The 15030-nt window shown below is 38.0% G+C and overlaps 1 protein-coding gene across 2 annotated transcripts in view; it reads right to left on the reverse strand.

Moving 5' to 3' along the window:
- Positions 1-13002: 13002 nt before the first annotated feature.
- The window catches only part of GOPC (golgi associated PDZ and coiled-coil motif containing), a 38293-nt gene continuing 36265 nt past the window's right edge, over positions 13003-15030 (reverse strand). For both annotated transcript variants that reach the window (XM_057739130.1, XM_057739131.1), the window contains one exon: positions 13003-13534. In XM_057739130.1, coding sequence (XP_057595113.1) covers positions 13404-13534 — 131 coding nt within the window. In that variant the 3' untranslated portion in view covers positions 13003-13403. The remainder of the gene's footprint in view (positions 13535-15030) is intronic.

Consider the following 15030-nt stretch of genomic DNA (forward strand, 5'->3'; position numbering starts at 1 on the left):
ATGTAGATAGCCGCATGTGGCTACTGTGTTGGACAGGACAGGTCTGTGAGCTGGAACCCCCATCGTGCTGTCACCTCTCTGACCTCACCTCCCACTTCTCCCACCTTGTTAACCCCACACCAGCCACATGGGCCCCCTGGCTGTCGCCTGCATGTGCCAGGGACACACCTTGCACTTGCTAGCCTCTTCCCGGGAAGCTCTTCCCCTAGTAGTTACACGGCTTGTTCTTCCACCTCCGTGAAGTCTGTACTCCAGCGAAACCTCGACCACGTCTTCCTTCCTCTCCCCGCTGGAAAACTGCACGTTTCTCCCCCAACACATTTTCTATCTCCTTTCCTGCTTTACTTTTCTCCTTCACGCGCGTCACTGCCTAACCCGACACAGTGTTATTGTCTTGCTTATTACCTGACTCTCCCACTGGACCATATCCTCTGAGGGAAATGACTTCTGTTTTGTTCCCTGCATATTCCCAGCACTTAGGAATATGTGTTCAAGAAGTTTTTGCTCAGTGAATGAATGAGCAGAAGTTCTTGAGGCTCTGTCCTGTTTGTTTCTACCGACTCTTGTTTGTGATGGTTTGTGTCTTTGTGTGGTTTCAGACTCCTGATTGTGAGCCATCCCTCAGCAAGCCTTTTTCCTCCTTGTGAAAACTTTGTGATGATGTCCTTTTTGAGGGGTTTCAAATTTGTATCTGTCAGGTACACCAGGTAGGGATGCCAGACAAAATATAGGATACCCAGTTAAGTTTGAATTTCAGGTAAACAAATGATTTTTTTAAACATGTTCTGTGCAATGGGACAGATGCATACTAAAAAGTTAATCATGTCCTATAATTTTTATTTGTTAAATCTGGCAACCCTAATACCAGGCGTATCACCTACCCTGCACCAGTTTTTAACTTTTGGACTGGCAGTTCCTAGACTATACTGAAGGTTTAGACCCAAGCCTGTGTGCGGTACAGGCCTCTGGTTTAATTCCTCAGAGGAGACTGCCCTTGTCATCCAAGGCCCTTCATCCTTTGTTGTGTCTTCTTGGGCAGATTTTTTAGGTTCACCCTTTCACTGTTCCTGCCATGCCTAACCCCAAATCTTGTCTCCAGTCCCTTCCTGGAGGTTAAATACCCAGCATTTAAGGAACTGAAACCCTCCCCCAGCCCAGGATGCCCAGAACTTCAGCTCTAGTCTGTGCCCATCACTCTACGTGTCAGTTTCTTCTTTGATTCTGATACCTGGATATCTCCCTCTATTGCTTGAGATTAGCTGGGCCTTTTAAAGAATTCTTATTTTATTTTACCCAGGAATTCATAGATAGGTTTTCTTCTTATCTAGTCTGCCATCTTGGAATGAGCCCTCCCCGACAGACAGGAGATAGCATGTTTACTGCAAATCACGCAGGCTTTAAGAACCATACAGAACTCAGGCTTAACCTGGGATTTAATCTTTTTAAATATGTGATTTCAGGCACATTGTACTGGTGTTAAATTAGTTAAACAAGGAGGACATGAGACTGATGTGGCTCTAATGCCATGGCAGCCTAGGTAAGCAAACCAAAATCTAAGTTTGTAAATGCCTCAAGGTTATGAAATGGAAACCTAAGGACAGCCAGTCACAAACAGCAAACTAGTCTTTAAGCTCTAGCCAATCAAATAATTTCCTTTCTTTGCTGCCACACTTTCTCTAAGTCTTTCTTCTGGCTCCTTCGGTGGAGTGCTCCTAACTACTTCCGGTCTGTCTGTACCCAATTAGAATTCATAAATGCTCAAATAAATTCTTAAAAATTTTCATATGCCTCAGTGTACCTTTTAACACTTGTGACTTCAAAACCCACATCTTAATCCCTAAGGTGGAAAGGATTACAAAAGGGCTGTCCTGAAGACTGATTATATCAGTGCCGAGACCAGCTCGGCGACTCGAGGCGAGTGACGGGTGCCGCAAGCTTGAAGAAGACACAGACACAGACTGAAGAGAAAAGTGGGACCGGGGGGCTCAAGACCTCTCGGATCAAGAGCCTCGTTGATTAATCCCACGTTGCTTTTATTGAGTTTTCGGCATAGTCTAAGGGTCTGACACTCCCAGGTTAATCCCATAAACAATCAAAGGCCTCACATGACTGGGGGCAATGATCTTTGTTTGCCTCCTGGGTCCTGATTTGAGCTGGGTGTGGAGAGCAAAGCAGCCCTGGGGGAAGGAGACCTCTCTCAGAAGGATTAAGGGTCTGTGCCCCACCCGTGTTGGCCCCTCTGTGACTGTGCCTGTTTTAGGTTGTTCCTCCCTTGAGGAATCTTACCCGTCTCTGGCTAACCAGTCATCCTCCAGGGCCAAACACGGTGATATTAGGAAGGCTCTATGCATCACCCCTGTTGGCCCCTCTGCGGCTGTGCCTGTCTTAGGTTGTTCCTCCTCTGAGGAATCTTACCCGTCTTTGGCTAACCAGCCATCCCTCAGGACCAAACAGGGTGATATTAGTCTCCATGCCCTGCACCCTCAGCTCCTCCACTGCTCAAGCAGGACATTCTGAATCCCATCGCTCGGCCCACATACTTCAACATTTTCAATGTTTCAAAAAGGTTCCAGAATGTCTTCCCACATATCAGTGTTTTGCATACAGAGGTGATCAATAAATACTGCCTCCTTTTCTTTCTGCCCAATCTGAAATCTAAATTGTCTTCCAGCACCTTTTCTTTTAGTCCTTTTCAAGTGGAGGTTGCCTTTTCTCTTCAACCATCCCACAATGCACATCTTCTTCCTGATTCCCACTTGCCTGTCCACTCTCTCCTTCAGCCCCATACAAAACGCTCTGCCTTTATGATACTCAGGCTGGCTGGCTCTACCACCTTTTCTTCTCCACGTGTCACCTAGTATCTTCGAAGCCATTTTCCCCATTCACCGAGGACGGTCACCTAGCTCAATTCTTCTCTGTTCTTCCTCTATAATCCTGTTGAAAAGTTCAGTGTCCAACATGGTCACTTGTATGATTTTTTGACATTTACTCTAGAAAACTGCAGTTCATTTAAGCCACCTCCACACATGTCCACACCTGTTATCAGTAACAACTCCCGCTCTGAAATCTTGATAATTCTGTCTCTGCTCAAAACCTCCAATCCTTCTGATTCCTCACCTTTTATCCTACTTATTCATTAATCTCATTAAGAGATTTAATTTATTTAATGCCTAGATCCCCTCATTTTCTTCCAGTTGTTAAATTTTTCAGCTGTCTTTTCTTCCCCATCCATCACTTGAGCTGTTTTGTCTGATCATTTTCACTCCATGGTCTTTCCAGCACCACCAAACCTTGACGCCCCAACAATGTAAGTCCCCTTCAGGATACCATCTTCACATCTCTATCACAGCAGCAGGAGAACAGTGCATAACTATTCACACAGGGGCTCTTACAAATTCCCAGTTTCGAATTTACCTGGGGCTTATTATTACTAAACCCTTTCACTTACCTTGGATCCACTTCTTTTTCCATCTCTCAGCAACTATTCCAAAACAATGCCACTCTGCACAATTTCCCTTTGCTCTGAGATCTTGCTACCTTCTTCACCTAGGAAAGTCATTAAAATCAGATCCTACAACTACCTGTCCATCCCTCTCCCCACAAAAAAGCCGCATCTACTCCAATCCTTCCCTCCTGTGTCGATGGAAAAGGTGTGTGAAACCTTCACCCACGGCCTTCTCCCTCACCTCAGATTTCGCTCCAATTATTTCCATTTCCCCTGTCTTCAACTTCTCCCTCTGAACTGACATCTTCCTCTTGACCTATAAATCTGTTCAAATCTCTCACAAATGTAAAGAATTCTCCCTTAATATCCAGGCCCTTCTAAATTACCTGTCCTCTTTCTTCCAAGAGTGATCTAAGCCTAGAATTTTCATATGCCTTATCTCCCATTCTTTTTTCTAGTGGAATTTTTATTTTCTATAATAACCCTTTCCGTTTGTTCAAGCCTACTTTTGCATCCTTTCAGGGCATTTTAAATGGTCTTTGGGTAAGTACTACACATTTTTGGTTTAATTTATGCTGAGCTGTTTCTGGTTGCTGTCATCGTAAATGGTCCCACAGCCCTCCTCTTATCTATCAAGAACCACTGTGGCTCTAATGGAAAACAGCATGAATTCTGGGACTAGACTTGCCTGGGTTCAAATTCTGCTTTAGTTGTGTGACCAAGGAAATGTTATTTTACCTCTCTCTGGCTTCGTTTCCTTATTTCTAAATGGAGATCATAATAGTATATACCTCATGGGGTTGTGGTGAACATTACAAGAGTTAATACCTGTAAAACCTTTAGAACAGTGCCTGACCCCTGGTAAGCACTATGTTGGTATTAACAGTTACATGTATTTTAATACGTAATTAATGTTTTGTCCTGATTGATTTGTTTACATACTGCTCCTTTACTAAATTCCTTATTTCCAGCAGTTTTTAGTCGATTTAGTTTTTTGGGAACGTGATCATCATGTCTGCAGATAGTGCTGCTGCAACCTCCTTGGTAATACTTAGACGTAGATTTAATTCCTCCTGTGCCATATTAAATGCTCCTGTATCTCCCTACTAATCACGATGCTGGCTTTGGGGCATAGATTATGGGGTGTATGTTATTATGTTATGTGCCTTTTTTCCCCTCACCAACAATGGGTGTTGAATTTTGACCCATGCCTTTTCAGTATCTATGGAATTAGAAGCAAATGATTTTCTTCCCTAGGATCCCTCTCTAGACCCAGCCAAATGATTAATTATACCAATAGATGCCCTAACATTAAACATTTGGTTATGGTGTATGAATCTATTAAAGTGCTACTGAATTCACAGTGATAACATTTTATTTAGAATTTTTGCATTAATATTCCTTTTCAAGATAACCCTTTCATTTTTTTCTTTGTGTCAATCTTTATCAGGTTTTTTTTAGCTTGACAGAAAAAATTTAGAAGTCTTCTCTTTCCACGTTCTTCTCTTGCTAGGCATTGGGCATTAGAATTATTTGCCCTTTAAAGGTTTAGTACATTACCCCTGTGAAACCATATATTGGGATAATTTGTCTGGGTTGGCAGCAATCTGACAATTCCTTTCTATTTTTTTCCCTGTGGAAATCTGATTAGATTTTAAAATTTCAGTTTTGGTAAATTACATTCTCTTAGAAGAGTTTTCAAAGTTATTCATATGGAATCGAACAAAACAGTCTTTCATTACCCTTTTAGTTGCCTCTGCTTTTGTGGCTGTTTCTGCCTTGTTTCCTATTCTGTGCACTTGCCTTTAGTACTCTCTTTCTCATGAGCAGTGTAGCCAGCAGCTTGTCTTTTTTCCCATGAAAAGTCAGTTTTTAATTTTTTTTAAATTTCTACTATTTTTCTGCTTTCAGAAGCTGATAATCCACTTGTTACAGCCGTGGGCAGAGGTAAAAATGCCCTTAACAATGGTGAGGATGACAATAGGAAGGTACCTAGTGACAATGACACATCCCTGAATGTCACAAGCATTGCTTACTAAAGAATATGGGAACCGTAGGCACACACACAGAGGATTTATGTGTGTGGGGAGAGGGAATGCTACAGTCTCAAGGGTATAGGAATCTACTTGTAACCTCAGGAGTTCTTGCATTCTAATAATCAACTACAAAGAAACTATTTCTATTGAAATTCAACTCCAGCTCAACCATCATTTTTAAAAATCAAAACAGAATCAATCCTAGGCTGCATCAAACCTTGCACCATTTAAGAAAAATTAAAATATTGGGAGAGTAAGACTGAAAAACCAACAATTTCATCTGTATTTCCTTTCTTCTCTCTTTGAATATGGCCTATTAAAGATGAATCAAGAGACAGATTTGAGTCCTGCTTCTGACACTTACTAGCTGTGTGACCCTGGAAAGTAATATCTTCATCCTCATACACAAAGAGTCTTTATTTGATTAGCCTCATAGAGCCTTCCAGCTCTAACAGGTGGAAGTAGAACATCACATTTGGAATCTTCTGCCCCCTGCTGGCATTTTATCAAATTGCAAATTTTACCGTTCCAAAGCATAGAATCTAAGTTTTAGTTGTCCTAACATTTTGCTTATCTAGTTTTCCTTCTTATAGTCCATTCATCTATCATTCTACTTAAAGGCTAGAGGCTTTATTTTATAACCAAATACCCTTTTAACTTGAGCTTTAAAACAACCTTGTTTAAAAAAAAAAAAAAAAAACCTTGTTACTTTTGCTGTTTAAATCTTCCTTCTTCTCTCCTGATTTTTTTGAAAGTTTTGTTGCAATCTCCACTATTGTGATGGATTTGTCATAACTTTCTAATGGTTCTATTTGTACGTTATAAATTTTGAGGCTATTTTAAATTGGTATATACAAGATTAGACTTATTTTAACATTGGAGTGTGAAGGTAGTGGGATACAAAGTTAATATACAGAAATCTGTTGCATTTCTTTACACTAACAATGAAATGTCAGAAAGTAAAAAAAGCAATTCCATTTACAATTACATTAAAAAAACAAAAAAACAAAAATCAAAAACCAACAAACCAAAAAACCCAAAACCTAGGAATAAATTTAACCAAGGAGGTGAAAGACCTATAAGCAGAAAACTATAAAAACACTGAAAAAGGAAACTGAAGATGATTTAAAGAAATGGGAAGATATCCCATGCTCCTGGATTAGAAGAATTAATATTGTTAAAATGGCTGTACTACCCGAAGCAACCTACAGATTTAATGTGATCCCTATCAAAATACCTATGACATTTCTCACAGCACTAGAATAAATAATACTAAAATTTATAAGAAACCACAAAAGACCAGAAATGTCAAAACAACCACAAGGAAAAAGAACAAAGCTGGAAGCATAATCTTTCCAGACTTCACAGATAATTCTACAAACCTACAGTAATCAAAACAACATGGTAATGGTACAAAAACAGACATATAGATCAATCGAAAAGAACAGAGAACCCAGAAATAAACCCATACACCTACTGTCAATTAATCTAGGACAAAGGGGGCAAGAATATACAATGAGGAAAAAAAGTCTCTTCAACAAGTGGTGTTGGGAAAGCTGGACAGCTACGTGTGAATCAATGAGATTAGAACGTCTCCTCACGTGCAAAAATAAACTCAAAATGGTTTGTCATTTGTCATGACACCATAAAACTCCTAGAAGAGAACACAGACAAAACATTCTTGGACATAAATCGTAGTAGTATTTTCTTAGATCAGTTTCCCAAGGCAAAAGAAATAAAAGCAAAAATAAACAAATGGGACCTAATCAAACTTAAAAGCTTTTGCACAGCAAAGGAAACCATTAACAAAACAAAAAGACAACATATGGAATGGGAGAAAATATTCGCAAATAATCCAACTGACATTAGTATCCAAAATATATACAAAGAGCTCACACAACTCAATATCAAAACAAAACAAACACTGCAATCAAAAATGCTCAGAAGACCTAAGTAGACATTTCTCCAAAGAAGATTTAGCAGTTCTCCGAAGACATGCAGACAGCCAATAGGCACATGAAAAGATGCTCAACTTTGCTAATTATTAGAGAAATGCAAATTAAAACCACAATGAGGTATCACTTCACACCAGTCAGAATGGCTATCATCAAAAAGTGTACAAACAGTAAATGCTGGAGAGGGTGTGGAGAAAAGGAAACCCTCCTACATTGTTGGTGGGAATGTAAATTGGTGCAGCCACTGTGGAAAACTGTATGGAGTTCCCTTAAAAAAAACTAAAAGTAGAGCTACTATACATCCAGCAATCCCACTCCTGGGCATGCATCCAGAAAAGAGGAAAACTCTAATTTGAAAAGGCACATGCACCCCAATGTTTACAGCAGTGGGAGGAGGAGGGGTGGGTAGCAGCCTCTGCAGCATCTTCCAGTATAAACAGAGGTGACTTATTAGGGAAGGCCGGGCTACTTCTTCAAGACTATAGGATGCAGTAGGGACTGCAGAGCCAACATCCATCCAATTGTCCCCATGGCTTGTTTCAAGGTTCTAGGTTTCCCCTACCAGCACCTTGAATTTCACAAAAAAGAATTTGGCTAAGCATTCAAGTCGCTGAAGCTCTGTGACTATAACAATTAGATGTTCAGCCTGAATCTCGGCTGTTTTAGTCCTTCCATTGCAGGAGAAAAGGCCTCATTGTGAGCTCCCCAGAGGTCCTTTGGCTCTCATATTTCAGTATTAACAGCTTGATGACAGCCCTCAGTGTCTCATTATCCTTCATCAATACAACCTAGCAGTAACCAGCCAATTCTGTTCTTTTAGACATTGCCTTTCCATATTTATCAAATGCCTGCCTCACTGAACTTCTAGGAGAATTCCTCTCCATGGGGATATTTGCCTAAGTTACCACCTGTGTCTGGGGTCTCTAAGACCACCCCCAGGTTGACAGACTTGCTAGAAGGACCTGCAGGACTAAACATACACCTGTATTCACCACTGTGATTTATTAGAGAAAGAACACCAAGCAAAATCGGCAAAGGGAAAAGGCACATGAACAAAGTCCAGAGGAAACCAGCACAAGCTCCAAAAGTCTTCTCCCAATGGAGTCACAAAGGATGAGGTTAATTGCTCCAGTAATGATATATAATATGTACAAAATACTGTCCACCAGGGAAGCTGGCATGAACCTGGCATAGGATTCCAGGGTTTTTATTGTGCCCAGTCTAGTAGGCACTCTGCCTACCATGTAACAAAATTCATGATTCCCAGAAGGAAAGCAGGTGTTCAACATAAAACCGTATTTTCTATACAAACATTTTAGACACAGTAAACCACCCTTATCAGTTAGGGCATGGGGGGAACACTTATGAAATCCAAACCTGCTGGACACTAGCCACAGGTGAACCTCGCAAGCAGGCCTTTCTAAGGATAACAGGTTCAGGCCTGCTTTGATAACTCTTCTGCGCACCATCTGTGAAATATCTAGAAACTGAGCCATAACCTTGTGCCAAGGCCTATATGTACACCACTTACCGGCCAGGATGTCATCCTCTTCATCCTTTGCAAAGGAGATGAACCAGCCCTTAATGTCCTATTAACCTGTTTTCTCAGATCTCACTCCTGGTCCACTTGTGTTAGTCTGGGTCCTCCAAGAAGCAGACCCCAGACCAAGAAGGGACCAGCTATGTAACAGATTTACTAGGGGCAACACTGGTGAGGAAAAACAGCAGGGGAGCTGGGGTTGGTGGGAGGCTGGGAGGCAACCAGCCCCCAATGCAGGCATGACCCCAGGTAAATAAAAGAAGGAAGGTTGGGTAAAAGCAACTTAGAGCCTATAACGCAATCCTAAGGGAGTCTGGCAAGACCGTCGGGTAGTCTTCAGGCCAAAGTGAAGGAGCCAACTCCCTGCCGTGCTCAGTCCCTGGCTGGCAGCAACATGAGGCAAGGCCTGGGTGTGAACGTGGGGATGACCGAGTGCAGTGGCCGGAAGGCCTTCAGTCCCTTATGCTCCCTCCTGCTGGAGAGCTAAGAGGCACATTCTCCTGGCTGCCACGACCTAGACTGTAGCTTTCAAAATACACCTGGAAAAGGTTTATTATCAGACAAATATTCAGCACCAAGAGCACATGGTAATTTGCAATACCTTTCAGAAAAAAAAAAGGTTAATTACAAAACCCCGTAAAATAGAACACTGATTAATAATGAAAATACAAATAATCTTTTTTATTTAATACAGTAAACAATATCCTACCTCGATGAATTCTGGGGAGAAGACTTTTCCAAACTGCTTGGTAAACTGGAAGCTGACACACAGCATATTGTATTAGGATTAACTCAAAGTTACTCAATGACAAAAAAAAGTACTTCTAAATATTCATAACTCAAGTAATTTTCTGAAATATGATTTACATTAATACTTAAGAGTAAAATACCATTTGTAGGTTTTTCCTCCTGACTGACCTCAAATACCCTTGATAAAGAAAAAGCATTCTTACACATTTTACACCTAGTTCTTAAGTTGACTAGAAATGACCACATGTAAAACTTCTTAGGCAAACAAACTGAACAGTGTATATAGATATTTCTAAAAATTATTTTATACACAATTTGGGAACTTCTAAATCCCATTTGCTTAGATGATAAAATGGATGACTATCCTCTTACATAGTATCTAATAAGATTCATTTTCTGATTTTTATCAATGTTATCCTCAAAGACAACATTGGCTATCACTATTTGTAACATAAAACTAACCTAAGGAGACTAGAGTTTTTGCATCTGCTATGATTCAACAGAAAACTGGTCCCACAGGTGCTCTGGGAGCTCCTTCCAACCAACGTTTTTAACTAATTCAGATCAAATAGTTCCTGAAATCAAACGGTTAATTCCTACTTTAAAAAAAAACTGTTCCACCATAGTAACTAGGTTCAGCCTTTGCATAAACTTTATGACTTCTTGGTACAAATAACAGAAGCTACTAGAAATAAATAATAAATAAAATATTTAACATGAAAACTGTAAAATGTTTATTTTTTAATGTGATTAACACCATTTTAATGTAGGAGATGCCATCTTTATTTACAGACTAATAAAAAAATACTAAGCACAACTAGATATAATACATTTGTCAAAAATCCTATAGATTTGAGGCCAACTGTATGTGGAAGACTGGATAGATGGGATAGTGGATTACATAATAAGGACCTCAGAAATGTGCAACTTACACATGAATCAATATACTTTGTTTCTAAACATGAAAACAAAATAAGTCCACAGTGAGGGGAATAGAACCAGCACCAAAGACAAGCTGGACTAACTTCTGACAACTGTTCAGTTAAAACCATTCAATTATATTACCAAGGATCACAAAATTTTCATCTCTTTTCAATCTATTTTAACAAGTTTCATAACCCAAATGTTTGCCATCATATTCACAAAAGACACACAGAAGAGAATTTTAGAAGTTAAGTGTAAAGATACACACACATACACAACCCTCATACTCTTGAAACTTTTTTCTCAGGTATTCGGTTTGTGTGTGCATATGTATATTTTTCTTTTTCCTTTTTAATTGTAATGGCTTTGCAACAACAGTTCTCTCCTTATCTGTTTGGTTTTGTCCTCGAAACGTCTTATGAGTTTCTTTCCTGTAAACGTGGAAACATAAAAACTGTTTCTCATTCAGTCTTTGGAAAAAAGTCTGTAATTCTTAGTTCATCCCCCAAAGACTACATACTCTAAAATGAACTTTTAACTGAGTACTTTCTGAACACTTGATAGGAATCTCATAGTAGCATCTGAGCAACAGTACTCTCATATAGGCTTACAAACCAAGGTGAAGCAGGAATGAAATGGGAACTGATCTTTGCAATTTTAAACTACCTGGAAAATTTTTCATTCTGCTTATCAGCCCAAGGAAGGAGCTTATATCATAACCATCTCATACAATCCTTCATATTATACAGCGCCCTCATAGAAATGCGAATTCAAGGCTCTTAAAAAAAAACCCTCTATACATGTATTAGTTCTTGAAAGTCAAAAGGTTTTAGCTAATATCTCCTAGGGATTCAGTCTTAGTAGATAAAGGATACTCTGAAAAACTGTCATGGCCATCCCATCCCAGTCTGTTTTAAAAAGATAAGGATAACATGGTTTCAAGTCACAACAAAAAGTCCTCAGATATGCAACAATGGAAATTTTTTTTGACTAAACGAATACACTGGCTAAATTCCAGTTTGCAAATCTCATGTCATGCATGAGGGTATGTGTAGAAGTAGGAAGAATGCATAGGAGAAAACTTTTTTCTTTTAAGAGGCCTAGCCTGTCAGGAACAAACAATAACAAGCAGCTTGCTTATTCAGTTGTACAATTAAATACTAGCTTTTGCTTAGAGGCAATATTATGCTACAAGGTATTTTAATATCAGTAACCATATATAATGAAGTGCATCTCTATTACAAATTAACATGGTGATATCCAGATGAACAAAACCACCCCAAACTTTAAACCATAAATGAACAACAGTTAAAACATAAAATTTATAAATAGCAAAACCACCAAAAAAAGTATATACATTTTGTAGATTTATCTATGAACAAATATATAGTGCATCTAGGAAAGAAAAGAGAATGTTTTATATCACATAACATTTGAATATCGGAAATGAGATACTGACAATACTCTAAAAGCCTTCTCCCACTTAATATTCCCTTAAATGTATATCTTTTAAAACAGTGATATTGGCAAAACTATCATCTCTTTAAATGCAATGTTTTCACTTTCCCCTGCAGGGTACAGTGGCCTGTGGAACAGTAAATAAGAGAGCAGGCACTCCATGCTTATTCCTGGGATAAGCAAAGTAGCAAATCTAGTTTGCATATGAAAAACACTTTAGTCAAGCAAACACTGACAAGAAAAGCCAACCAAAACAATTACCATATCAAAACGTGTTCACCTTATCTTACCCACCAGTGCCTCAGCTTTTTAGATGATTGGCAAATCAGTTAATTACTTTGAGAAAAAACTGCTTTTGAAAGTATCTCATTGACATAGTAAACATTTGAGCTTTTACTACCAGAAAAAAATGTATCTTTTAAGTGCCAGGACTATCACAAGACAAACATTATGAACAACTCAAAATGTATAAAACTGTCTTTGTGGATTCCAGAAAAAAAGCATTTGTGACTAAACATTAATAACGTAATGCTCCAATACCACACACAGAGATCAACATAATTGAGAACAGATATTTTACACTCCCCTGCATTTCTTTTAAAAATCTGAAAAGTACAATGTATAATAACTTTTCTGAACCTATTTCTAGTGCAGCATTGATTGATAAATGATTGCTTACAGAAAACTATTTTGTATTGCATGAATAACACTGAAAAGCAAACTCATTATAGCAAATGATCATTAACAACTGATTTAGGTATCAGGAAACATTAAATTAAAAAAACACTAAAACCATTCTTTCAGTTAAAAAAAAAATTTAAGTCAAGCCTACATTTCTGCAGTTCATTGAGTCAAGTTCTATCCTCTGAAACACCACACTTAACATTCTGGAATATACAATATGAATTTATTCTCTTATATTTAAAGGCTATTTCTTTAAAAAATTCTGGTTAGCACTGTCCTTCTACTAAATAGAAAAGGAATCAAATAAAACAGTAGTGCTCTGTTTGGTACTTAAGAGCCTAGTACTATCCTTTTGGGAAACACATGCTTTGGTGCTTTAAAATTTTAAGAAAATCAAAACTGCTTTACATGCAATAGTTAATTATGGTATACCACAGAAAACAGGGAGTTTTATGCATTTAGAATTGTTCACGTGAAGCCCTGAGGTACCCGCCTTGCATTTAGGCAAGAAACAGCCTCCCTTGATCTTGTATAGTCTTTGTCACCATCTTCCCTAGTGCCCCAAACTCAGAACAGTCTGATTAACAATCTTGTCTGGAGATACAGTCGATTTAATAAGATTTTTTATGATACAGATGGTGCAGATCATCTAATTTAGAAGCACTGTCTTCCAGTGGACTTTCACTTGAAGTTCCTAGGTCTCCATTTTCATGGCCATCAGTTACTGTCTTCTTATTAAATCCTGAAAGAAAGAGAAAACAAGCAGATACTTTTTAGTTTAAAAAAAAAAGTCACATTTTTATTGAGCAATAACAAAGGAATGCCCACTGTAATTACTAATAAAAATATGAAGCAAATAATGGGGCACTAGATTAATCAAGTAAGCAATTTCTGACAAAAGAATTCTTCCTTCTTATAGCAGACAAGCACTGTATAGATTTTTAAATACTATATATTGGACCCACCTAAAAATTATATAAAATTTCCTACCAAATTTTCTACGAAACTTAGAATTGATACACACAATTGCAAAATTCAGTCAGTTCTACTCACACAAATAACTTTTGAACTGTAAATTGTATTTTTCTTTTATATTTTGCTTTCATATTATTTAACTTTGATTCACGGAGGCACATACTAGTTTATCACTAAATCTAATTTGTTGGTAAGACAATGTCCAGATAAAATTTAACATTAATTTTGGTTAATCTGCAAAATAGATAATAGTATACACATTTGAGTCACATTTTAAGTGGTTTGCAATTTACACAGGTGATGGAGAAGCCTTTTAGCCTCAGCTGAAAAAAGAAGGGACAAGACTTCTAATCCTGACAAAAAATAGAAGAAAGAGTGAAAAACAAGAAAAGCATAGGAAAAGCAGCTCAACAGTGCAAGGATTTGACATAGTGCCACAATCGTTCTGTTCAAGATGCAGGGGGAGAACGACTGCTACTGCTCTCTTTGTATAGATAATTCACAACATACAGGTTTACCTAAAGGGCAACAGTTCATCAGTTCACTATAAATCTCTATGCCAGAAGTTCTCAAACTTGTTGGTCTCAGGATGCCTTTATACTCTTAATAAGTACTGAGAATTGCAAAGAGCTTTTTTGTTCATGTGGGTTATTAATATTATGTGAGGTACTGATGTTTATCATATTAGTGATTAAAACTGAGAAATACAAAAAAAACTTGTTAAAAATGGTAATAAACTCCATAAACATTCACATAAATAACATATTTGTTTAGTGAAAATAATTCTATTTTCCAAAAAATTTACTTAGAAGAATATCATTATTTTACAACTTTGCAAATATCCTCTATGTCTGGCTTTACAGAAGACAGCTGGGTTCTCATGTCTGCTTCTACTCAATCAGTTACAAGTATATGAAGAAAGTTCACCCTCACACAGTTATAGAGTTAGAATAGGGAAGAGTAATTTAGCCTTTCCAGATAACTGTCAATATTCTTTGATCTTCTACCAAAATTCTACAGTACAGAATCTAAAACCATATCAATGAACTTTCACACTCCGCTATATTAAAATCATTTGTCTATCTTACACTTTCAATGGCTCTTTTACCCATGCAGGATTTAGTAACATCATGCACTGGTCATTTGAAAAATATTAGATCACTGAGTTACGTACCAACTGCAAAAGCTAACACATTTCATTTTACTATATTTTGGTTAATCTACAAAATAGATAATAGTATACATTCAAAAAATCTCAAAAAA

The sequence above is a fragment of the Hippopotamus amphibius genome, chromosome 6 (assembly GCF_030028045.1).
Source record: "Hippopotamus amphibius kiboko isolate mHipAmp2 chromosome 6, mHipAmp2.hap2, whole genome shotgun sequence".
Lineage (NCBI taxonomy): Eukaryota > Metazoa > Chordata > Mammalia > Artiodactyla > Hippopotamidae > Hippopotamus > Hippopotamus amphibius.